This window comes from Gymnoscopelus microlampas (genome assembly GCF_963454915.1).
Source record: "Gymnoscopelus microlampas genome assembly, chromosome: 21".
Lineage (NCBI taxonomy): Eukaryota > Metazoa > Chordata > Actinopteri > Myctophiformes > Myctophidae > Gymnoscopelus > Gymnoscopelus microlampas.
The window spans coordinates 24,942,475-24,969,481 of record NC_139958.1 but is presented as its reverse complement, the minus strand read 5'-3'; the positions used below and the strand labels follow the sequence as shown (position 1 = coordinate 24,969,481).

The 27,007-nt window shown below is 40.7% G+C and overlaps 2 protein-coding genes across 5 annotated transcripts in view; both read right to left on the bottom strand.

Moving 5' to 3' along the window:
• The window catches only part of rabgap1 (RAB GTPase activating protein 1), a 111,810-nt gene extending 94,521 nt beyond the window's left edge, over positions 1-17,289 (bottom strand). For both annotated transcript variants that reach the window (XM_084047478.1, XM_084047479.1), the window contains exons 1-2: positions 17,152-17,289; positions 450-697 (exon numbers count right to left, since the gene is read on the bottom strand). In XM_084047478.1, the coding sequence (XP_083903604.1) occupies positions 450-602 (153 nt within the window). In that variant the 5' untranslated portion in view covers positions 603-697; positions 17,152-17,289. The remainder of the gene's footprint in view (positions 1-449; positions 698-17,151) is intronic.
• The window catches only part of rc3h2 (ring finger and CCCH-type domains 2), a 309,407-nt gene that overhangs the window by 258,199 nt on the left and 24,201 nt on the right, over positions 1-27,007 (bottom strand). For 2 of the 3 annotated variants that reach the window (XM_084045995.1, XM_084045996.1), the window contains exons 19-20: positions 26,657-26,820; positions 20,660-26,096 (exon numbers count right to left, since the gene is read on the bottom strand). In XM_084045995.1, the coding sequence (XP_083902121.1) occupies positions 25,949-26,096; positions 26,657-26,820 (312 nt within the window). In that variant the 3' untranslated portion in view covers positions 20,660-25,948. Of the gene's footprint in view, positions 1-20,659; positions 26,097-26,656; positions 26,821-27,007 lie in introns of those variants that run through there. The other variant, XR_014599902.1, reaches the window with a different exon arrangement.

Sequence of the window (27,007 nt, the reverse complement as noted above, 5' to 3'; positions counted from 1 at the left end):
TATAATTACAGAGAAACCCATTAATCAGTTAATTTGAACAATGTTTTCTAGAATAATGAAAATATACTGTAATTTATGCATTATTAATCTGTCTTCATAAATAGTGCCAGCAACTGTTCTTTAATGTTCTTCATGTTCTAAAGTATAGTTGATTTGCCCCACTCATAAACAAACAAGAAAAAGAACGAAGAATGGTGGGAAAAAATATATATAAACTGAACTGTGGCTCAAAATTGAGGTTTGAACTGAACCGTGGATTTGGAGAATCGTTACACCCCTGTTCATCAAATATGTATCAGAATTATGGCTACTGTCAAGGCAAGGGGACCAGGGAACATGCCACCATCTTCAATCAGTTCTCCTCCTACTTTTAAAGGTTTGATTAGTGCTTTGATTAGTTCCCTTCTAGTTGTTACTGAACGTTTGTCCATCAGCCCAGCCCGCCTTACCTTCAGTCCTGTCTTTTCATCATCGCTACCATTATTAGTGGACGAGGGTGTGTCGTCCCCCAGCCGAGAGACAAGCACAAAGTCCTCACTGTTGAGGGTGGACACAGAGTCTGAGGACACGCTAATCTTCCCCACTGAGCCCTTGTCATCCATGGCCGCTGCTGCTGCTAAGCCCAGCCACACTGCTCATGAATGGAGGACAGGAGGAGGTGGTGGGGGTGGTGTGGGGGGGTGATGAGCAAAATCACCTAGAAAAGAACAAATAAAAGGAAAAAAACAGTCATGATGAGATGAAATTCATGAAAAGCATTTTGAAGCCAGTGCTAGGCTACTTGAAAACACATTATGCTAACTGTCCCGTTCATTGCTGCACTCATTATTTTGTGGATAACCCACTAAGGAAGGTAAAGTGCAAGTTCAGGGAAAAGCAATATCTATATTTAGGCTAGCTTGTACAAAGTAATATCCAAGCTTAAAAAAGAGAGTGCCCTGAATTAAAGGAAAGTAAGGGGAAAGACCAGAAGAGATAACCTCTGGAATATTTGATTCTGTTGAGTCATCAAAGTTGAACATATTTGTTTGCAAAGTACAGTAATGCATTGCAAAGCCATGATGATGAGTGCCATTTCAAGGAATTAAACGTGTTCTCATGAATGTAAGGGATAAGTGAAGAAATCAAACCAACTATGATCGTCTATATAATATATTCAGTATACAGTACACCCCTGTGTGGAGGCCCACTACAATATCAGACAAAGACAGACTCACCATGGCATGAATAGATTAGATTCCGCAACAAAAATGGTATTGCATAATTTATAAGTTTGTTTGTTTGTTTGTTTGTTTTACTGCATCACTGGCAAATATTATTTCTCCACTACAGGACTCCCAGCCTGGCCTGTCGCCACAACCTCAAATAATTAAAGAAGCAGTTGAAATCAAGACACCTTCATTCAGTTAACCAACTGATTCCACCCTCTCTCGCTCCCTCTTTCTGCTAGTTTATCCATTCACAATGAATAAAGGGTTAGGCCTAATTTGTCTTATACCACTGCTCTATGACAATATGCTAAGAAGTAAACTCAAAGTACTGTATGATGCTAATACTGAATACAGTATATCTCAGGTTTTCACTGAACTTCATTAACTTCACAATTCAACAACGTGTACCTCTAGTAATATTGTATGTCTATATATCAGCGCTCTTAATAACAGGTTAAAAGGGAGACATACATTTTGTAAATGATATTCCTCACACATTTGAAAGATAATTTGGGTTATTTTTATATGAATTCATGCCATAGTATAGCATACTATACTGCTATACTTGCCCCCCTCCTTTTACCCCCTCTACATCACATCTCTTTGCCGAAAATAGAAAATCTACAAGTTCACACATGTAGATTGGCTATTTTTGCAGAATGTTCCCCTATTATGACATGCAGAATAAGGATACTATGGTTGAAGTGGTTAAGATATCATATCACATTGTAGTTTACTTTGGGTTTCCAGATAATATAAAGGTGCTGCTTTAAGGTTTCTGTGTGTGTGCGTGCGTGCGTGTGTGCGTGTGTGTGTGTGTGTGTGTGTGTGTGTGTGTGTGTGTGTGTGTGTGTGCGTTCATGCGTGCAAAATATCTCATGTCAAGTTCAAGTTGAGCTTAAGATAAGGTCTGAGATTATAGCTGTTTCTTAGAATGAAAACACGCTTTGGTCATGAAATAACAACTGGAGAAGGGAGGTGCCTTTGTGTGTGTGTAACACAGGAAGGCGCAACAGAAGGTTCTGGCAGAGGTTCAACAGGAGTCCAGAACAGGCTATTTATGGATATCTCCCCTCCTCTACCCTTTCACTCCCCCTCATCGCTTTCTTGTCTTCTGCACGCCTTCTTCATCTCTCTGCCCTCATCCCATTTTCTCCTGCTCACCGTCCTTGTTTTGTCCAGACCGATCCTTCCCTGCTCGCCCGTCTTCTCCCCTAATCCCTATCTCTCCCTTCTCAGTGCAGGTCCGACACAATGGGAAAGCCAAAGGAACAAAATGTAGAGCACAAAGGCCAAGGCACAATGTGATGTACAGTACAATGCAGATGATAACACTGTTACACTGACCCATATAGGCCCTCCACTTAATAATAGTGGACCGTCTCTGTGGGATTAAAGCATACTGTAACACAAAGATTTGAATGTTGGCATTAGGGTACAACAATCAAAGAGGTTTGTCACAGACTATGCTTGTTAGCTGTTACTTTTTATGCATGTTCCAAACAGTGTTGATTTTGACAGCAAACTTTGATTTAGTTTTAGTCATAGTCTTTTGAATAACATTCCATTTAGTTTTAGTCATATTTTTGTCATCTGAAATGTTTTAGTTTAAGTCTAGTTTTAGTTTACTAAATACCAAGATTTTAGTCTAAAATGTATTTTGGCGGGCCTTGATGGCTGATTTTACAACTAGTTGCATGCTGAAATAGCCTATCTACAAGCTGTTGAGCTTGTAGATCTGCTATTTCAGAGCGCAACACCCTAGCGCAACAAACCATAAAATAACTTGTCTTAGTTCTACTGGATCTCTTCTCCACTAGTCACTCCCAAACAGTTTAGTCTAGTTTTTATTTGTTGACGAAATTGTCAATATTTAGTCTTAGGTTCAGTCATCTTAGCTTAGTTTTTATTTAGTTTTCGTCAGTGAAAAAAGGTATTCGACTAACATTTTTCATCATAGTTTTATTCAACGAAATCAACACTGGTTCCAAAGTCAAATCTGGAAATGAGTGATTGTGGTTCATCCTAAATGGAGTCTCTGGGTTGTTTTTCACTTGTGTTGCAGAAACATTGTTGAAAGGCAGGGTTAGTGGGTTGTGTCACGTGTGAAAGACGACCATGGTCAGTGACAGTGACAGAGTACTGCAGAAGAAGCTGATGGATCTACTTTGACTGTTATGTGTAATTCACAGCTGAGCTTCAATAGACTTTTAATTCCAGTTTACAAAATAGGATGGCTTAAAATGATAATGTCTTTGGTCAACATTGTGATGAATTTGGACATTGTCATTTTTTAGGAAGAATTTTATAGAGCAATGAGTGCTTTTTCAAACTCAATCGCTGAGCATGCACATTGCCTTGTTTTCATCCTGAAGGTTCTCACCATTGCCTCCTAAAGTTGTTCCATGTTACAATTATGAAGCAACAGTACAGCTCCGGAACTAGTTTGACCAATTTTATGAGCGACACAATTCAATATCAAGTCAATGTAATGACACAACACAACATCAAGCCATATTTCATGTCTATAACACAATGATATGTATTGCATCTGTTATGAATAAACCTCAAGTTGACTGTTGACTTTACAACCACATTTAAGTAATGTAATGTAACTCAATGGGGCTGCCTGTTTGGGTATGTAATATTATATATTCTGAAACTTTGTCCACCTATAAGTTGACTTATTTACTGCTTGTGCTCATGATGACTAACTGACCTCTGACAGTGAGTGACTTAATGGGGGCAGGCCTCACTGGTTGGTCATGTATGTGAATTCAGTTAAAAATGCTTAGGTTGGTAAAAGGCAAAAAGGTTAGTAAGGGTTAGTAAGTGGTAGTAACCAAGTAACCGTTGCCTGCCAAAATAATTACAGCAATAAAGAGACTTTATTACTACTTCCTGCAGTAGTACTGTAACTCACAGGAAGTTGGACAATTGAGTTTCTGTTTACTTTACCTATGTTGTTTACCTTGCTTATGACTACTGAAAACGTTCCAATATTATTAATACTTATTTGCTCTAGTCTACATGCATCTAATGTGTGCTCCTGTCCTAATTCCTTAATACCTGTTCATTTACAGTAGAAATAAACTTTTGATATTAAAGAACATCGGTTTCCCTGGCTAGACCAAGTCATCATTAGATGTGTAGCCACTACACATCTAAAGATTCTAGCGTTTCAATATTGAGCTATACAACACTTTATACTTTAAAGAACCGCAACAGCATCATTAGTAGAGACACCAGTCATTCTCATTAAGTGGGTCTTTAAAGTGCTTCACTCAGGGTCTGCTTTGGGCTCGCTTTACCCCTGATTGAACCCTGCGGACAACTATGATTTGAGCTGTAGGCTTGCTAACCTACCGGAACAAAAGAGATTGAAACAAAGATGATTGTTTGCAGCAAAGTGCTGCATTTTAAAGCCAAATGTAATCTTGAAGAGGGATCTTAAGCATAAAATGCAAACCTATGTAAACTCTAAAACAGAAAGCCATTTGGAAAAATCACTGTAAATAGACAATGACATGTACGACGTTGATATGGGCCTTTAAAACCTTTGTGACAGAAATCTGAGAGAGATGTCAAAGGGATTTCACAAGATACTTCCAATTTTAAGTAGCCTCACTCGCTACAAAATGCTTGAAATAAAACTCATAGATAAGCAAGCACACATTAACAAAAGCAACCGCTGTTTCATGCTGGCTCATACACAGCTTACACACAAGCACACAAAAGCTGCTGCTGTATCATGCTGGCACGCACGCGCGCGCACACACGCACACACACACACCATCTTGCTCTATTTCTCTGACTAGCTGCCGGCTCCAACAGGATTATAATGGCTGCCTTGTCACCCGGCCTTCCTCCCCAGACCCAGACCCAGCACCAGCCCCCCCGCCCCCTTGCCCTTGGCAACCTTCACCATTGGTACTCAAACTTTTCAGTGCTGTGGTACACTTCAGTGAGACACACAAGACACACATTTTTTTCCACAAAGCATTATGTTATAGGACAAGCAAACAGCATAAGCAACCAACAATAATATTGTTATATTATGACTATATTATAGTCATAAAACATGCTGACAAAGAACCAGGATGCTCTGACCAGCAGGAGGCATGTGAGATGATGAGAAGTAGGTAGCTGATATATTGCACTTTTACCTTAGCGCTAGGTACTGTATACTCTTGGTTGCTTGTTTGAGCAGAAAATGCACTTAAGACTTCTGGTGATTAGTAGTTTCGTTCCCTACCTATGTTGAATGCACGTATTGTAAGTCCCTTTGGATAAAAAGCTAAATGACTGTAATGTAATGTAATGATGAGATCATGAGCAAAAAGGTTGATTATTGATAAAACTGCCCTCATTATTTATTGCATGGCTTTGTTGTGCTTAGCTCACTGTATAATATCCCTTCCATAAGGGTGTAATAGTTAATCAAGCTAATCAATTTAATCAATTATAGAAAATAAAAGATTTTAATAAAACAAGACATTTTCAAAAATAGCAAAAACAGCAGATCTACAAGCACAATGTGTCATGCTGGGATACGTTGTGAGCTATTTTCGCACAACACACTTATGACGAATTATAACGTTTAAGTGGTATCAGGCATCGATTTAGCCGATCATAAAACATCAATTAGAATTTATTTTACATTGATTTGTTGATATATGTATTTGTTTATTATTCTAAAATAATGCACTTCTTGCTTAGTTTGATTAACTGAAAAGGTAATTGATGAGAAGATAATCGATTGTTGCAGCCCTAATTGATTACTTGGAATATTTTTACTTTTTTTCCCAGATTGACGACATCTGTTTGCAACTTCCCAAAGCAGCTAGAGCCAGTCATAACATTGGAAGAGAGAGAGTGGGGCACAATGGCACATAGCCTAATAAAAAAAAATAAAAAAAAATTAACTTTCATGAGACAGGGTGTCACGGACCCCCAGCGAATGCTTCGCAGACCCCAGGTTGGGGTTCAATGCCTTATCGAATCTCTTAATTACACCAACATTGTTCATGTGGAGCAATGTTTATGCTTATTTATTGAATGATAAAAATCAATATTGTCATTTTGCATTCTGGGTCTCTGACGGTGCGAGCCATTCTCGCCGGGCAGGCAGAGACCCGGCGGAGTGGACACAGCGAAAACAAAGAGGCTGTATTATGCAGTACTAATCAATACTGAACAACTACGTGATCTATGTATCAGCAAAAATGAATAGCTTGTTTAGAAACAAGCTACGGCAGTCATGTCTGTCTGTCTGTCTGTGTCCTGTCAGTTCCCAGCACCGGCCAGAGAAAGCCGCCTGCCTGTGTCCGCCCTGAGGAGCGCTGTGGCCGGCCACTGTAGCTACTAGCTAGCTTCTGTGACCGCCCCTCCAGAGCATGGGAACTCGGGAAGCGATAGCGGACGGCTATCCTTCAACCAGTCAAACCAATCATCATTCGAACATGCTCTGTGACCGCCCCTCCAGAGCATGGGAACTTGGGAAGCAATACCAGACGGCTGTCCTTCAACCACTCAAACCAATCATCAAAAAGTCACCAGAAAGGTTTCGCCCACATTCCGACAAATAGATATAGCATGTAAGGCCTCGCAAAATACCCACTTTTTGAGAGGCAAATATGGGACAGGGATGCCAGCATATGCCAGTGAAAAAAGACAAGCAATTGACAAAGTAGCAAGAACTGATGGCATTTCTTCTTCTCTTTTTTCACACTTTCCTTTCCTCACCCTCTTATCTCCAGTTCTTATACGTTCAAACTCAAATGTATAATTGTTTTCCTCTGTAATCCATCTATATTTGAGAAGAGAAGAGAAGAGAAGAGAAGAGAAGAGAAGAGAAGAGAAGAGAAGAGAAGAGAAGAGAAGAGAAGAGAAGAGAAGAGAAGAGAAGAGAAGAGAAGAGAGAACATGTGACCGTCTCCTCTGATGGAACCCTGTAGTGTGTCACCATGACAACAAGCCCCAACTACAGTAGGCTACGGTGGCTGGTCAGTGGTCAAGGAGCAGGTGCAAAATGATATCTTCGGCTGGCTAAATTATATAGTTTATTGTTCTTTTTGTGTTACACTATATCCTTAATGTTTGAATACAAGCAGTTTTGAAAGTACAGTAGGTGTGAAAGCAAGAAGAAAGATCCGGTGCATCACAGGAGCGGGACACAGCAGCAGACAAGAGGAATAAAGCACTGGAGCATCTCAGACGATTAAACGCCTTTTTATTTACAAGGCGCTAATTTAGTATACAGGTTGACTAACGTTTCGAAGCCAAGTGCATCTTCATCAGTGTCATGGTGTGAAAGCAGTTGTTAAGCAGGCCTTAAAGGACAACTTTAGTTTTTTACAACCAAGGCTTATATTTTAGATTGTAATTAAAGTAAATCAAATATGAGTGTACATTTTTTTAAATTGACTGCTTTCTATAGTTTTAGCAATTTTTGCTATCTTTTTTACAGTGGGCGGGGGCATTCGGTGGCTAAATATGTCTTTTTTTACACAATAACCCGGTGTTTTCTTTATTATTATTTACAGTAGCTCTTCTAGTCCCCAATAACTCACATCTGGCCATCAAAGACCACAGGACCTTTTTTATTGTGTAAAAAAGGCATATTTAGCCACCGGACAGAATGCCCCCGCCCACTGTAAAAAATATCACGAAAATTGCCAAAACTATAGAAAGCAGTAAATGAAAAAAAAATGATCACTCATCTTTAATTTACTTTAATTACAAGCTAAAATATAAACCTTGGTTGTAAAAAAACAAAGTTGTCCTTTAAGATACTGAGGATATCTGAGCGACATCTAAGTAAATAGAGCTTACTGTACCTAAGCAATAAGATATGAGAGGGACTACCGTCCGGCGTCCGTGAGATATTGCTCAGTAATGTGCTGTGGTTGTAGACACATGGCTGAAGCCAGCGTTCCTTATATCAGCAAAAATCTAAATAATAATCATGTTTGTAAATACAGTTGACAGCGGCCGCTGTTATAGGTAAGGTGAACTAGGTATGTGTTCGGAGTGCTGTTATCCTGAGATATCACCACTCGCCTCTCAACCAATCACAAATTGCAAGGTGCTAACTAACTGTAGTGTAATTATAAAGTTCCTGTTTGGTTTAAATTGATGCTAATCCCTGGCAACTGTGCTGTAAATACTCTAGGTGAAAAAACAGTAACAATCTAAATCCATCATGGGTAAAACTGTGCACACCTGGATCCCATCCCCGTCTCTGTCTCCCCTTCCCAGTTCAACTGGCTGTTCTTGACTGCCAGCTGGGCCCTGCATGCACCCCACAGGGGAGAGGAAGACACAGCCAGAAACAGCTAGAGAGCATTCAGCCTTTGCAACAGCCCCCTTCAACTACACCTCACATCAGTGATTTCAGTCAGGCACAGACAGCAGGGGAAGGGAGAAAGACAAAGAGAGAAAACTAGAGAGAGAGTGACAGAGAAAAAGTTGAACTTACAGGACAGGAGGTGAGTCATGAGGTATTGCATAAAAAGCACAGGGGTGGAAGGAGAGAGGGACAGAGGAGGTTTGAATAGGCAACGCATGAGCTGCGGCATTGTACAAATGGAGGAGAGTCACGCACACACCGTGCACGCACGCACACACACGCACAGTGGCAGTCTCTGATTCACATTGTTGTGACATTGTGTGGGGTTCCTGATAACCATCTAAATTCAGAGCAACAGCAGGACTCAGGCTCTTAGTTTGCTGTTCTGAAAGAGAACCCCCGCTGCAATTCTCACAACTGAAACAAAATAACAAATCATAAACTGTAGACTACTACAACTTGTTCAATAGATTACTGGCTACAACCAATCAGTCCCACGTGAACACTGAACAGTGATGTTTACAATAAGTGGTTATAGCCAAGTCTGAATCTCTTCTGGTGCTTGCGTGAGACGCGTGCTTGTGTGTTTTGGATACAGAATTTCTGACAGGTTTCTATAATGTTAACATTTTGTTTGGATCATACGAGCTTAAAAATGCAACAATAAAATAACATTTAGGGGCACTAGGCAGCACCAGCGGTCTAACATTAGAGGTGTGATCCTATTCCTGGCCTCATGAAGATTACGATTCACTTGTGGCTTTTAACAATATAATGCACCACGATGCATCTGAGTTTTCTGTATTACTGCACATGGCTACTCTTTCATCAGTAAATAACAGCAGTCGGATACATTAATATAAACTCTATATGCCTAGTCTACCTATTGTGAAAATGTTCACAAGTGTGCTGCCTGTAAAATACAACTAGAAAGGTGAGCTCCTCTGAGCGCAGATCTCGGCCAGGCCTGGTTGGTTGCCTACCCTGGGCCTGGGCTGTGTCAGTTGTAGGGTGCAGCGGTCAGGACACGAGGAAGCTGTGGGGGGGATATAGTGTTTGTTTGTCTGACAGACGGTGCAACTGTTCGCATTTGTGGCGGGCGGCCCCTATGGGCAGAAGTTAAAGCGGTTTTGGAGGTGCGCTCTATAGAGGCCCCTCAACATGCAATTCCAATTTGGGGATGTTGTATCTAGTCAGGCAGAAATGAGCATAGCCTTTATGGGGACTGGGGAGTTGTGTCTTGATCCAGGGAAGACTATTTATTGTACTACCTACAGTTCAAGAGTTATAGGCCAAAACGTGAAGCACTGTTATCACACCACCATAAGGCTGATTAGAAAAATGTGGGGTGGAGGTTCTTCCTTGGCCTACTGGGAGTGAGTGTGGAAAGTTTCAGATGGACAGGAGCGAAAACATATTCTCCTGCCAAAAGAAAACGTTTTTAACTTATCAGCTCTAAGACAGGCCCTTCACAAAGATGAGTACACAGTAAAATCCTCCTTATTAATTTAACAAGTGTACAAAACAAATCATTGTAACCAAATGGACCCATGATGAAGTCTTTATTGTACGACGGTGTCATTGTCGCCCACCGTCGTTCACCAAAAATAGCATATCTACATAAGACGGAGCATATAGCCTACTGGAATTCATTCCACTACGCAAGCATTGATAGCTCAGCTGTGTTGATGAGACGGCGCCTCAAAGCGCTGCTACAGGGACTATTTAATGTCTCAGTCAAAAACTCTTCTCTTTACAGGGAAACGGATAATAGCGAAACATTTTTATTATGAATTGCCCCACAATATGAATACATTTGGATGTGTTTTGTTGGTAACTGTTGTATAATCGCAATATTACACTCGAGGGTGTGCTTTACCTACCGTACATTATTGGCACTTCAGTGACGCTCGCGGAACTCGGCTTCGCCTCGTTCCTGACTGCATCACTGGCGTGCCAATAATGACGGTAAAGCACACCCTCTCGTGTAATATTGCTTACAGTAAGTAATATCTCGTGTAGCATTAGTGTAGCATCTTGCCTAGTTTGTTTGCTCACAGTTCAATGCCACATTGCCTCCAGAAGTAATTGGAAAATCAACAATAAACTTTAGCTGGCTATAAACAATCATGCAATGTCACCACTGCAGAATCGTCCACGTCGCAATGCATCTTAGAATCGATCTTCCATTCCACACCTCTACTCAATGTGCTTTCAAATTAGGATTACGACTTTGTCAACTTGGAAACAAATCCAAAGGCTTACTTTTCCATCCACTTGCCCACCAGCCAGCAACAAAGCCCTATCCTATCATTAGGTGTAAATATAGCAGTTCCACAAAGCTTTTCTATTACCTTTAACAACTGTGTCCAACTTCATGGTGCTGTTACTACAGCTCACAGTGCAACAAAACACACCCCCACTGCCATACAAGCCATGTTAGCAAATAAGTTGCATTGACCTTTCCCTTCTTCGCCAAGTACCAGTTGTTATTAATATAGCAAATATTTGTATAGAGACAATTCCATGTGTGGTGTGTGTGTGTGTGTGTGTGTGTGTGTGTGTGTGTGTGTGTGTGTGTGTGTGTGTGTGTGTGTGTGTGTGTGTGTGTGTGTGTGTGTGTGTGTGTGTGTGTTCTATGGTGAACCTTTGCTTAAATCATAGTTTTTGGTCAATGGAATATTAACAGGGAGCCAAGTGAAATACAATGGTACTAGTAAATATGAGTTGGCTATTTATAGATGTGGTTGGTAATGGTATTCAAAGTTTCAATTCAAACCCACATATCTGTATGAAGCAAGTTACAGCTTGCATTAATATGCATTTAAGTGTTTTGTTGTGCTTACAGAATACACTTGCATGTAAAGTTGCATTGTGTACTATTTTTGATAGTCACAAGACCTGAAAATAACATGCATGCATGAAATGTATGAGCACATTAATATATGCACGTGCCGGGCATCCATGGTGATTTTCCGGTCCTCTAAGCAGTGTTGGAAAAAAGTACTCAAATGTTTCACTTAAGTAAAAGTATCTATACAGCAATGCAGAAATACTCTGTTACAAGTAAAAGTCGGTAATCAACATTTAATTGAGTAAAAGTGCAAAAGTATTGGCATCAAAATGTACTTAAAGTACAAAAGTAAAAGTACTTATTATGCAGAATGTCCCATTTCACAAGTTTTCAAATGTAGAAAAATCTTTTGAAAATAGCAGATCTACAAGCTCACAATGCGTTGCATCGCATTGTCAGCTTGTAGATCGGCTATTTTCAAATGGCTGAAATGTATATACAGCTAAAATGGGTAATGTACATTTGTAAAAGTAACTAGTAACTAAAGTTTTCAAATAATTGTAGTGGAGTAAAAGTATATGTGCCTCTGAGATGTAGTGAAGTAAAAGTAAAAGTATAGAAAAATGGAAATACTCCAGTAAAGTAAAAAGTCTTCAAATTTGTACTTAAGTACAGTACTTGAGTACGTACTTAGTTACTTTCCACCACAAGTATGTTGTGAAAACCCGGCCCAATTCGATGCTCCTCCTAAAGGCCTATTTATAAGAGATTGGTTAAGATTTTTTTTTTATACTTTTGTCATACACTACCTTTAATATTGTTATATACCTATATCTTTTATTTTTTCTTAATTGTTTTACCCCTTTAATCTCACAAATGTAGTCGTTATGCCAATTAAATCCTCCCCACACACATTTCTGTGTTGTCACTGCTGTATCCTACTGACTCACCTACCAGTGAGGAGCCCCCACCGGGAGGACGTAGAGCCCTCGTCCTACTCCTCCCGCCCAACACTCCCCGCTGACAGGTGCTGCCCCCGCCCGTAGGAGTACATGCAATGACCAATATCACCCTCGCAGCCCGGCTTCCCTCCCTCGAACACGGGACAGTTGTGCTCATATAGACGCTCGTCAAAGTCGGATAAACCGCGGTGGATTTGAACCCACAAACTCCGTGGTGGTGGGCAGGCACTTTCTCACTGCTCCACCCGAGCGCATACAGTATACCTATATCTTAATGCAACATGGTGGTCCCTTGAACTGGTCTTCACTTCACTTTCACCAGCCATGGTTATATGTTGGTTACATGGTTATATACTAGTAAGTAAGTATATATTATAAAGAATATAAAGAATATCTGTCAAGATAGAAGAATTATTTTACTCGCCAATATCGGTATCAGCACCAAAAATCTGTTTTTCAGGCTGTATGCTTTATTTTAATAATGCACCTACATTATTAACAATACTCTTACTAAGCCAAGATTAGCTAATTGTCTCACTTTGTTTTGCCATAGTCTGTTAGGTGCAAGTGAAGTGAGGTTTATTGATAGCCAAGGTACGGCGAGCCAGGGGAGAGTGCCACAGGGGACAGGGAAGCTGGGTGTTTTTAAACACAAGTGCTTGTCATCATAATTCCTCTTGTGTATCAGTCAAGCCCCGAGAACCGGTGGTAGAACATTGAAGCTGCCGTCGCCTGGTGGTCAGATCTGGGATTGCAAGGTTTCGGCATTTAAAACGCTACAGCGCGTGCGTCAACCGTTTGAAACCCTACTGCGCATGCTTCTATCGTCTGAAACGCTAGTGTACCTGCTCTATTGGCTCCAACGTTGGAGCCAATCCAGGTAGTAGAGGTACTTCCGGGTGATTCATGCGCTTATGAGCAACTTTAATTTAAATGAATAGGTGAGGGGGGAGACAGTCCGCCCACTAGATATATTTGAACTCTATGGTATCAGTACGGGATCTGTATCACACTATGCAGCTTTAAGCATTTCTTCATAATTGGGCTAATAACAATAACAATTCATTGTACTTCAAAATGATTTAATTATATGACTTCCACCCCCATTTCATACCATTATTTACGTTTTGTACATATGCGAGGCAACGCTGAAACACTTAGTTACAGTTCAGTTAATGATGGTAATTTCACCAGCGGTGTGAGACGCGTATTACGGCTGTAGTCTCAGGAGCTCACATTGTTTTTTCCACTCACACACATGCAGTATGAAGCAAAGAAATGCATCAAATGGCTCGTAAAAATGCCGTTGACACAATAAGATCCCAAATAATGTGAACAACAGCAATGCAGAGGCAACCTATTATGAATGACAATTGCATTCTTTGTCATGTGGGCTGAGGAGGTGACATTGTTTCTGGCAGGATTCTGAATTGTTGATTTCCACTGTTTTTTTTACTGCAGGGTAAACCCAGTCATTCATTGTAGTTAGAATGTATTTTTTACATGACACATGACACACTTGATTGACAGTCAGAATACAAAGCAACAAATTGTATAAGTGGACAATGATGAAGTACCCACAAACTACGGTACAAGTGATGCATGCATGCACTTGTTGCAGCTGCTGTTAATTCAGGGAAAACGACATCCTACTGTACCTGAACAGTGCTGTAAGGTTTGTTGCTGATCTACAAACCAGAGTGATGACCTAGTCTCCGACAATCTGTTGACTCAAATTCTCAATGCAAAGAAAATGTAATGTACCTTCATACAGTAAAGGCTGCATCATGTGTGCGTAACTCGCACGCAATTATTTACTGTACTGTACATCCCCAGTTTGCCAGATAATTACAATGCTGGCAAGTGAATGAAGAGAAGGTATACAGTAAAAAATGTTCAGTGTTAATTGCCACACGACAACACGCCTGGCGGGCAAAATCAAAAACCGATGCAAAGACGGGTACATACATTGTTGGGGCTATCCCTACCTTTTATTTTAAAAACGTACACGACACCCTCTCTGACATACGGACAGTCCAATCAACCGACTAACATCTTATGGGGCAATTATTGACAATTCTGTTTTACGCAAACGGATTAGGACAGAGTTGGGCTCGTTCTCAGCCTTTTCTCGTCTCCGAGGAGAAAAACCTGGTATGGACCTAATGCAGAGAGTGTCTATAGGGCGGGACTTCTGTTGAATGCACTTCCCGCGGAAGCTGTCTTTTTCGACCAATCACAACACAGGTTTCATGCACGCGGAATGTATTGTCAACAGCTCTGTAAAGCATCAACGATGATGTGTTAGTTGATAATGTACCTAACAACAACCTAACATCATCAACTAACAAAATATAAACAAACCCAGGGCTAGATTGTTATTTTCATGTTTAAAAATAAATAAAAATAAATAAACAAAACATTGTTAGTCTAATACAAAGATTCATAATGCGCCTGCCTGTGCAGACACAGAAAGTGCCAGTATTTCCATCTCTGTTATCAATTCAGAACTGCCACAATAAAGTGTCATGTAGCACATAATAGCTGGTTAAATAAAACTGCCACAATGTATTTTTTTCAATACAAAAAAATGTTCCAGTACCAGTATATTACCAAGCCTACAATGTTGCTGAAAGTTGAATTATAGAAGGCCATGCAAGAATTAGAATTATTAACAGGCCTAATATTGCTGAGAAAGGGGTGATATGGCCAAATTCATTACTTTGCCACAGTCAAGGACACTTCACTCACTTTTCTGAGTGATATTGGACGCTTTGCAACTAAGTGCACCGCCTCAAGGGTTTTTAAATCGACTATCGATTAGTCCGTCACCATCAGATGCAAGACAAGACCAAAACACTTGCAGAAACTTCCACACAAGTAGGACTCAATATTCATGAAGGAAAAACCAAAACAATGAGGATAAATACGACCAGGGCAGCACCAATCTCTCTAGGAGACACCACGATAGGAGAGGTAGAGTCCTTCACCTACTTGGGGAGTATCATCAGCAATCAGGGTGGTACGGATGCAGATGTGAAAGCTAGGATAGGCAAGGCAAGAACAGCATATTTACTTCTCGAGAACATCTGGCGCTCTAGAGAGATACAGCAAACAACCAAAATCAGAATATTCAACTCCAATGTAAAATCTGTCCTGCTTTATGGGTCAGAGACCTGGAGAATCACAAAGATAACAATAAATAAAGTGCAAACCTTCATCAACAAATGTCTCAGAAGAATCCTGAATATACATTGGCCGGACAAGATTAGCAACACCGATCTGTGGATAAAAACTAAACAACTCCCAGCAACAGACGAAATTTGACGAAGAAGATGGAGCTGGATCGGGCACACACTGCGCAAGCCAGAGTCAAACACCACCAGACAGGCCCTGACTTGGAACCCTCAAGGGAAGAGAAACAGAGGCCGGCCAAAAAACACCTGGCGGCGGGACCTCCAGGCAGACACCAAGAGACTGGGATGCACCTGGTCGCAGATAGAAAAGAACGCCAGTGACCGCGAACTCTGGAGGTCCCTTGTCGACGGCCTATACCCCAGTAGGGGTGTAAGGCGTAAGTAAGTAAGTAATCGATTAGTCGCCATTTGTGTGTGCAATCAACCCCTTAATGTAGAATTAGAATATGTGAATGCAAGATTTCATATGAACGACATACTGCAATTCTCCTACTGTATATCTCGCCTAATGTTATCCACGTCCTGCTCTCTAAAGCAGGGATCTTCAACAGGGGGTCCGCGACCACTAGGGGCTCCTCAGAGTTACTAATGGGGGGCCGCCAAATCTTTGTGTGATAGGAACCTTTTTCTTACATTAACCTCTTGAACCCTAACTTCCCTATTCTGAGAGGAACCAATAGCCAAAAATAGCAGATCTACAAGCTCGGCATTGTGAGCTTGTAGATCTGCTATTTTCAGCAAAGGTGTAGGGGGGAAAAAGAGCAGACCGAGTACAAGTTTTCTAAGAATTCAGGGTTTAAGTGTTTAACTGTCTGAAAATACACATTTATATGAATCCAACACAACACAACACACAAGTCTATGAAGTAATCTATGTAATCTATGTAAAAGTTTGATCTCCAACAATATGTGGTGAGGGGGGGTCCCTGCTTCATCTCTCTCTCAGCTAGGGGGTCAAGGTTGAAGACCTCTGCTCTATAGTAGTACCCTGGACGTTGTGTTAGTTACTTCATTATTAGTCTATAATAAACTAGCTATAAGCTTGCTAGCCATGGCAGCTCCCTGGAGGAAAGAACCCCTGACAGACTAAGATGAGTACATGTTTAAAGCTGACATCAAGTACTACTGTACACAACTGTGTCCTTATTGACATCATTAAGTAATGCAAACTGCAGCATTAGAACTGTTTAGAGCGACTTGGCTGTGTAAAAACTACTTGGAGCTGGTTTCTTTCTGCCTAAGAAAGCATTATTTGCTAATAACAGGCCATTAACGTTACTGTGTAGTGTACAGAACGTTTGACACAGCAGAGGCACAGGCAAAAAAACAAGGGTGTTTTGTACGTCGTCGGACGGCGGCGTCGCGCGCGCTGACCTACAAGCTCACAGTGCGTAGCGTCCGCGACGCGCCGTGAGCTTGTAGGTCAGCGCGCGACGCCGTCGTACGGCGGAAGCACAAACCGGCCGTAAACGCTTTTTTTTAGCTAGCCCCGGATGCTAACATGACAGATCAAATTAAAGGGGGCTGGGGAGGGAAAAAAGCAAGCTTTTTTTCTCTTCATGTCTCTAGCGGAACGGGGGGAGGACGTCCGCTGTGGTCTTCTTTACTTTACGGACGTGTTGGAAGAAGAGCTTACCTTTGTTTTGAAGCTTTGTGTGTGTTTATTATTCTGCCAGAGACGGTGGTTGTAGGAACAACATTGCACTGTTTGTCTGCTAGCAGCAACACCAGCAGCAGCAGCAGCATCCACAGACCACAGCACTGTAGCCCGAGCTGTAAACACAAGGCACTCCCCCTTTCTTTGGTGTTTCGCCCAGGTGGGCGTGTTTATATGCCTAAAACCTACTAACCCTCTCTAACCTCACAGAAAATAGGCCTTTTAACCCAGTGGTTCCCAAAGTTTTTTGGTCTTGACTCAAAAGAGAAATGTGTCTTCCCGGGGACCCAAACTACTGAAAATATGTTTATATATAAGTTTAAATACGTTTTTTTAATTAATTTTTTTAATGGAATTTCGATTTTTTTTAAATGTATGAATAATCGTGGGTGAAAAAAAAGATTTTATACATATATATATATATATATATATATATATATATATATATATATATATATATATATATAAATATAAGAAGTTAAAAAAAGGGATATTTACTTGCGGGTCGCGACCCATAAAAATGGGTCCGCGACCCACAAATGGGTCCCGGCCCACTGTTTGGGAACCACTGGCTTAACCTAACCTCAAAACCACGCCCATCTGGGCGACACACCTGGGAAAGAGAGAGTCCGCTGTAAACACAGCCCGTCCCCACTGCGCATGCGTCTGTCAATGCTGAGGGAGAGAGGGAGGGAGGGAGGGAGAGAAAGAGGGAGAGAGGGTGTGTGTGACGTTAGCCCCATTTTTCGCCATACGACGGTGTCGTGCGCCGAAAAGAGTCTATTACCAGAAATGCCCCCCCCCCACCCTGAACTGTTTACTGTACGTATTTGTTTTCTTTTTGATTACTACTCCTTTATATGATGTTTTTGCATGGTATTGTAAACAATCTGAAAAATGGAAACAATCCATACTGTAAAGATTTCTTGGGTTTTAATTCTTTTTAGCATCCTTTTGTATAGAACTGCACTTTCTGTGCTTTTTTTTTTGCAACTGTTGATAAAGTATTCAATCAATCAATCAATCAATCAATCAATCTACAGTAAAAGCTATAAAATAAGCAGAGTTATTGTGACAACGATGATGCTTGGACTATTTGGGAATTAGATGACTATCTGAACTAGTGTTGCTGTGATGTTTACTTGATTACATAAACTAACCCTAACCCTAAAGTATTCATATAGCAACTTTTAATTTCTTTCATTCTCGTTTCATAAACAATAGGCCTATGAAATGTATTTTACTACAGGTATTACTGTGCAGCATGTCTTCTAAAGCGAAGTCAATGTTTTCTAGTTGCTTTAAGGATGGCCCGCTACCCTTAGATTAGATTGCAACCAGGGATTGAGGCATCTAGGCTTGTTGTCTTTGAACAGTTGGAAACTCAGGGTAACTACACTCTGTGGTTATAAATTAGGGACATTTCTGTCTTATCTGGACCAATAATGGCCACAAATCTGGTTAAATATGGTTTAACCTGGGGGGGTTGTAAGGCATGTGTAAGACAAGCAAAAAAACACAGATAGGACTTTTATTGTACAGGAGTTACAGTCTATAATCAGCTACCTGTATAGCACTTTGGTACAACGAAAGTTGTTTTTTAAATGTGCTCTATAAATAAACGTGATTTGATTTGATTTGATTTATAATCTGCATTATTAACATTATATGAATGTAAATAATGCAATGTGAGAATACGGTCTAGCCAACACCAACTCGGGACTCCTGAATTGCTGCCCTCCACACTCTCCTATCTAACATCAGCTGAGCTCTACAGTGTTGTTAGCTAAGCTGTAGCGCCGCAGTGCATCTACGTAGGTGGTGCGCTTCTTGCCTTTCCTGGCTTTGCCCTGCAGGTTGTCAGGTTGCTTGCCACTAGTTCCGGATGCCTGACACAGTGCCCTGCCAGCCTCATCCCTCTCTCTCTCTATGACTTTGTCTGTGACCCAGGGTAGGGCCCCGTAGAGGATCACATTTCTGACGTGGTCCGTCCGCGGTCTGTCCATGTGACATGTTTGTGCCATTCGTAGCATTCTTGTGTAGACTCCATTCAGGGCCCTTTCCTGTTGTGCTGTGAGGGTCCATGTCTCAGCCCCATGCATTAGTACTGACTCCACTGTAGCTACAAACAGCCGCCTCTTGAGGTCTTCTCCCATGTCTGATTGCCACACTCTCCTCATTCCGTGCAGGGCATTCCATGCAAGTGCCCTAGCAGCTCCGGACCTTCAGCTCCTGTTCCATTGAAGCAGTCCAGGCCCCGAGGTTTAATGTAAATAAAACAGCTTAAAAATACTTGTCAGCTCTTCTGGACAGATATGTAGGAGGAGACTTGTGCTGTAGTGCTGAGGGGCCCACATACTTATATGAGCGTTAACCTATATTTGAATATACGTATAATGAAATTATATATTTGCATTGTAATTACTAAAGTAATTTGCATGAAGGTCTGCTCTACAGGCGCACCACGTTGTTTCACCTGATGTGCTGTTCTGACAAGGCGTTTCTGAAACAGTCTATGGCCCACACCTGTAGCTATGTGGTGACCTGTTTCTTTCTTTCTTGCCTGGAAATTGCATTTAACCTGATAAGTAAGTAAAAAACATAAAAAGCATATCACCTATATAAAAAAGGAAAACTAATGAGTAAAATAAACAATTGAACACCCAGTCATAAGAGATTATTCCACAGTCGGGGCCGGGGGGGCAGTGCACGCAGAGGCTCGGTCACCAATGGTCTTTAGCCTTGTGCAAGGGGCAACCTTGTGCAGGCCCAGGAAAAGGATCGCTGTGACCTGCTGGGAGGTCACAGAGGAGGTCACGTAAGCTATGTAGATGCCTGATCATGGGGAGCCCTGTAAGTGATTACAAGAATCTAAAACTGGATCCTAAAATTGACAGGGAGCCTAGCCCTCTGGCTTGAGTTCAGTGAACTGTCATGATGAAGTATTGTCGTAGTACTTGGGATTCACAATGCATAGGCTACTTGTTACAGAATTTTCAACACGTGTATGCGTGCGTGCGTGCGTGTGCGTGTGTGTGCGTGTGCGTGTGCGTGTGCGTGTGCGTGTGCGTGTGCGTGTGCGTGTGTGTGTGTGTGTGTGCATGCATGTCAGCAGCTACTCGTTTATTATTTTAAAATATTTGTTGATAGTTTAAATATCGTTAAGTCCCATCTGTGTTTCATGGCTCTGGAACCATGAAAGTACCGAAAGGCCTAAAATATGATGGAATTGATCCACTTTTTTTTCTTTTTTTACATGAATTATCAAGTCGTGTCACTAATAGAGCTGGACCTGAGGCCAAGTCCAGCATTGGGCAGCAGACAGGCAACACTGGCGTTCTCTGGTGAAGACCTATGTACTATCTATCCAGAACAAAGATGATTAAGTAAGTAAGTAGGCCTAAGTTACATTACAAAATTACAAAAAAACATAAGACACACACAGTACATATGAACATGTAATACTTTATTTATTTATTGTAGCATGCATTTTCAGGTGCTGAAATCTCCTAATTCCATCTGTCACCTCGACGCAGAAGCAGCAAGCTTGCTGAGCCAAGCTATCGGTGAGTCAGTGCAATACAGAAACCAGAAAATACACAATAATTTATAATTCATTCATTCATTCAGTGAGTCAGTCAGTCAACCAACACTCACAGCAGTTTGGCCATTTCATAATAGCACATAAATCATCATCATAGATAAAACCTACTTCTGTTCTGCATTACCATACAGTAAGCAAAAGAGAAACCTTTCACAATGTGATATTTCCAAGGAAATAAATGGAATACATAACAGTATTATTCATCATGGGGACATTTTAGATATGCTGTCTCTAAAGGAGATTACTTTTCTCATTCTTGAAACATTACACTGCTGTCCCTTTAATTTAAACATTTAAATATATCTGATTAACACAGGTTCTTATAAATGAGCATCTGTACTATAAGTCCATCCAATGATGGTGCCAGACTGTATACAATGACGGATGTGTACCATCTCATAAGTGTCATTTACATTTCAATCGAACAATAGATTTGCAAAGAAAATGTCTAATACAGACATGAATATTCCGAAAATATCAGTTCCGTCATATGATCTACAATCCACAAACAGGCTTTTGTGTTTTTTTTTGTTTTGTTTTTTGTTTGTTTGTTTTTTCATACAATATATAATAATGAGTCTCTTGGCTGATAAAAATTGTACTAATTTCAGCAAATTTTCAAAATTGAAAATGAAGCAGACTTAGAATACCAAGAAGTAAATACCACAACAACAACCAAATGTGGTAATAACAATAATAGTAATACTAATAATAATCATGTAAGCTCTATTAATCAATAATTCATTTTTTGTAAGCAAACAAGTAAAATGCTGCAGGCAAAACTACAATACTCGGCGTGGCCACACAGTGGGCATGTGCAGAACACTTATACAGCGCTGGGTGTGTTGTATCACAACTACAGAATCATCAGTACTCCTCCGCCAGAACAAGAGGGTCTATATTGCATGCATGACTTGGACAGGACGGACACACTCAGTGGCAGAGTGCATTGGGAACCACTGGCTATGATGGGTTGGTTGGGACCTATTAGTGCAATCAACCATTACAGCTTTGTTCCATAGACACTTCAAAGGAATCTGGGAATTTTACTGTGACACATGTTCAATATTCACAGTCCTGTACTGTAAGGATAGCACTAACAAAAACTAAGAGTGATGCTTGAAGGCAAGAAGCACTGGCAAAATAAATATTAGCAAACATAATATTGCATTAGGACCCGAATCTGATGTGTGAACTCATGTAAATGCTTTCATTGACTGAGCTATAAGTGCTGAATATTATGTAAATAAGTAGCTTAGCAACAGAACTCTTCCCTGAGGGTTGCAGATAGAGACCATTGGAGCTGTACAGAGACTGTGAACTAGCTCCCCCTAATGGGAACAAAGCAGAACTACATGAGAAAAACGTCATCTTGAACATGCCTTACCCCCCCCCCCCCCCCCCCTTTTAATACTTTTAGTTGCAAAATAAATAAATAACGTAAAATAAAATAGTAATAATATGAAAAACACATATGACAATGTATCCTTAGATCGCAGGGATTGATTGTACTATACACAACATGGCACTTGCACTGTATGATTTCAAAGGCGAAGTTGTAAACAGATGCTGAGGAACAGTAGATGCAGTATGAGAGGTAAATTAAACACCACGAGCAGTCCTCCAATCCTTGATCTATGTCTTTCCTCTTGATCTCAGATTTAAATATATCTCTTTACCCAAAACACAAAATGCTTCTCAAAATGTGATCAAAGCCTGACTTATTAAAGCTCCGGTGACAAAGTGTCATGCGATATGTTACTGAACAAACATAACATCTTTTATACGGACAAAAGGGGCATACAGTAATAGAATGGGCTAAAAAAACCATAATGCTTTTCCTCATAATGAGGACAAAGAATCATATAAGAATAATCAATTCTTAGTTTATCTTCATTCACTCCTGCACAGGTATCTAATACAATTAAGAAGAATAGGTGTAAACAAACTCAGAGGATTCAAAATGACTGTGAGTACTGGGCATTTGAAATTTGCTGTGATATTCTCAATGACTTAAGTTTAAAAAATGTTTTTGAAAAAGTTAAATAAGACAATTAGTCGCCTCCAACCTATGGAGGGAATGAAACGATGATGAACTGCATGGAAAACACAATTACGGTATACATGTATATGTCAGCCTGTAGGCTGGCTACAAACAGAGGTTGACAAAACGTTGGAACAATGGAGTATCTCAATGATTCTCAACCTTTTTAATTCCAATGACCCCCAGTTTGATATGCATTCGGCCACGGACTCCCATTTGATATGATTTCTCTGGGAACCCAATCTACTGAATCCTCAGTGTTAGTTTAATGCTGAGAGTGTACAAATGGAACTGAATGGACGTCCATTTGGTTCCATTCAGAGTTACAGACCCATAAGGGTCCATTTGGACCCCTGGTGGTCCCCGAAACCTGACATTGAGAACCAGTGGTGTTGTATCTAATGACCAACAAGCACAAACATTGACAAGTTAGATCAGTTCATTTCTCTGATGTAAAAATATAACAACCAAAGAAAACTAAAATAACAAAGACCCTGATACAAAATACTTTGACAAACTTCACAGAAGTTAGCAATGCTTAAAACAATTACAACCAAACTTCTTTTTTTTAAAAACAAAGACACATTATGAAGAAAAACAATAGGTGGTGTCCCACATTTTGCAGGCTTTAGCTTGGTACATAAGACCAAAACATCATGCACAACCACTGAATATCGTGTACAGAACTATTGTACATATTGCCAGCAATTGTGATTGGATTGCAGTGCACAGAAAATGCCATAGGCCTTCATGGATGTAACTTCTGACATATTGAATTGTTCTGCGTGAGAGGTCACCTTCTCACATAACACCTCACAAAACAGTCAGAACAATACTTGATGCAGTGCCAGTGACCAGGGACTAGTTCTATAAAACGCCTAGGAAAGAAAGGCCACAGTCAGTGTGTGTGTGTGTGTGTGTGTGTGTGTGTGTGTGTGTGTGTGTGTGTGTGTGTGTGTGTGTGTGTGTGTGTGTGTGTGTGTGTGTGTGTGTGTGTGTGTGTGTGTGTGTGTGTGTGTGTGTGTGTGTGTGTGTGTGTGTGTGTGCGTGTGTATATGCGCATGTGTGTGTGTGTGTGTGCGTGCGTGCATGCACCCACCCACACATGCAGCAGCTCATTATACTTTTGCTGCTGCTACCCTAGCATCCCTATTCTGGGGCTAACATTTGGCGAAAAATGGCAGATCTACAAGCTCACAACACAACATGTTGTGTAGAAATGCTATTTTCGGCGAATATATTTAGTGTAGAGCAAAACCAAGAGGGGGCCTAGTATAGAGCCCTTGGGAATACGGTCAACCAAGTGTAGGGTTTAAGTGATTAATATGTGAATAAGTGCAGCCAAGTGCTACTACTGGTAACACTATCAGGATCGCTGAGCTGCAAATTATTTTGAAACGCAAAGGAAAGCTAAGTTACCTGAAAACAGAATGTCTTTCCCTGTTCCAAAAATGTAAGAATCATTTAGTATTCCTCTGTCTCATGAGTCTCGCAAGAACATCTGACAAATGGTGACAAAGGGGGTAGGCCTTATTCTATCTACAACAATATATCTAAATACTGGTGTGTCCACTCTAGAATACACAGGATTGTGTAGTCTTCAATGCTTTAGCACCACAATGACGATTTGCTACACAGTAGAATATTGAGTATTACTTTAACATTCTAATTTAAATGAATACTTGGATTTTACTGTGTACCATTTCTTTGGCGCTCCAACAAACTCTATGTAAACATAATACAAACTGTTTATGACAGCATGTAAATGTGTTCCATGACACCATTAGAAACATAACACTCTTGTGTTTGAATGGGACAATGAAAAAAATCTTGAATTTGGCAACCAACCGACCATGTGTACCGCTAATGAAGTTGGTCGAATTGCCATTGTCCAGAACCGCTGATCCAACCGATATGCCAATACTGCATAATGGAGATAATGTACTAACCGGTATCTGCCTAGTTTCTTGAAAACCAGTTTACAAAATGTGTATGTACTTATCGTTTTTTAAGACTACACATCATCAACATCATAATGACAAACATTGGCTAGTCTTGTTGACCATATTCATCCATATTAGTTACTCATAAGGATGATGTGCCTTTGTTTCAGTTTAAAGCATGGTTTTACTTCCATTCAATGCCCACCGTTATCATTATTCTACAGAAAAGCCAGAAATGGAATGAAAGGTTGGAGAAGGTATTTTCTTAATAAAGGTGTTCATAGGTTTAACACAGGGCAAGAGTTTTGACAAGCTTCATAGCATGTGCATATTTTAGATTTTGTGTTTACATAATTTCATGAATTGATACAACATACAAGATGAAAGCAGGCGCTTGGCAAAATAGATACAAAAGGATGAGTGTGTACTGTAAGGCTGTGTGTGTGTGTGTGTGTGTGTGTGTGTGTGTGTGTGTGTGTGTGTGTGTGTGTGTGTGTGTGTGTGTGTGTGTGTGTGTGTGTGTGTGTGTGTGTGCGTGTGCGTGTGTGTGTGTGCTAGCGTGTGTGCACTCACGTGTTCCCGTGTTTTTTGGGGCGACAGTCATCAAGTCTGATCGCTGCTTATGAAGCAGCATCAGCAAGATGTTTGCCAGGACAAAATAGAGGATGAATTAAGTTCAGAGGTGAAAGGATAGAGCCTATTTCATACTTCATCTTATGGCCACATCGCTTGAAGATATTTTAAATTCCTGTAAGCAACTTGGTTACACGACAAAAGATAAACTAGACTTAGGGGCTATGTTGCTCAAAGGTCAAGTTGCTCTGATGGGTAAAGGAAAGGTCCTCCCACCTATCTCATAATTTTAACAGAAAATTCAACCCCAGTTCAGCATTTATAGGCAAATCAAAGGTAAGGGGGAATATTACTAAATTATCTATGGAGCTGTACATTGGTTTGTGAATAGAGTGAATAATCTATTAGGAAGCAGAAATAAATCTATTTTCTATTGATCCTTGCTTTGAGACACAGTGAAGAATGTTCGTAGAGACTAAACTATATTTTATGGTATAGATAAAACGTACACACAATCTGTAATTCAGTGGTATTCCCCTTTAACCCTGGTGTGGTGAGGTCAAGTGGCTCAGCTGTAGTTTGGTGAGCATGAGCATCCGCTATGGCGTCTCCTTAGCTCCCATTGAGCATCATCTCTGCGCCAGGTGTTCCAGGACAGCCCCGGGTAGTAGCGTCCCCTAAACGGGGAGGGACGGTCCGCAGGACCAACTTTCCAACTCCTAAGCCCCCTGAGACCAGCCCTCCTGGAGTCAGAGACTTCCTGGTAAACAGGGAGAAGGGGGGGATGGAATCAAGATGATGGGATGGGACGCAGACACATTTGAAAACATGTAATATTTCTCGAGCGATATCAAAGTGTTATTATGCTTCAGAGGGAGGGATAGAAGGGAACTATAAACTATAACTACTGTACTATAAAAGGGAAGTGATGTAGATAAACAGGTGAACAGATTCATGTATGCATTGAACCAGCTTACTTGAAGAAGAGGGAACTGTGTGGAGCAGACACTAGACCAGTGGTTCTCAAACATTTTCATGTACCAATGACCACCAAATTGATATTTACCAATTTGAAAAGATTTTGTGCCAGGGACCCACAAAAGAACATATTTGGTTCTTAATTTCTTTCTAAATTATAAAAGAAATGGTCACAATTCAATTCAATCTACAAGCTTACAGTACAATGCGTTGCATCGCCACATGTTGTTTTTGAATAGCTGAAAAATAATATAAAATAGTGATTTTGATGCGTGATATTAACTATTTTTTTTAGAGAGCCTCTCCACTGGACACAAGCAGGAGGTAACGATGGTAACCCACCTGAAGGCCATCTTCTTCAGCAGGTGGGCATCCATCTTTTCTGGTGAGGGAACCTCATTTTGGGGATGCTCCTCTACTGGGGATGGGAGGAGTGAGGAGGAGCAGGGAGAGGGGAGGAGATGGGAGGTGTCCTGCGACTGAGGAGCAGCCAGCTCCAAAGATTCCTGACCGGTAAATGTGATAAAAGATGTATATTTACAGTAGCAGTCTACTATTTATATCAGTGCGTGACATCATCAGTGACACCAGCAATATGGCCAGATGCCGTTTGTGGCGTCCATCGAATAACAACGTATAGATCCAACTTTAAGATCATGATAATGTTAAATAAACACATTTGTAATTTAATTA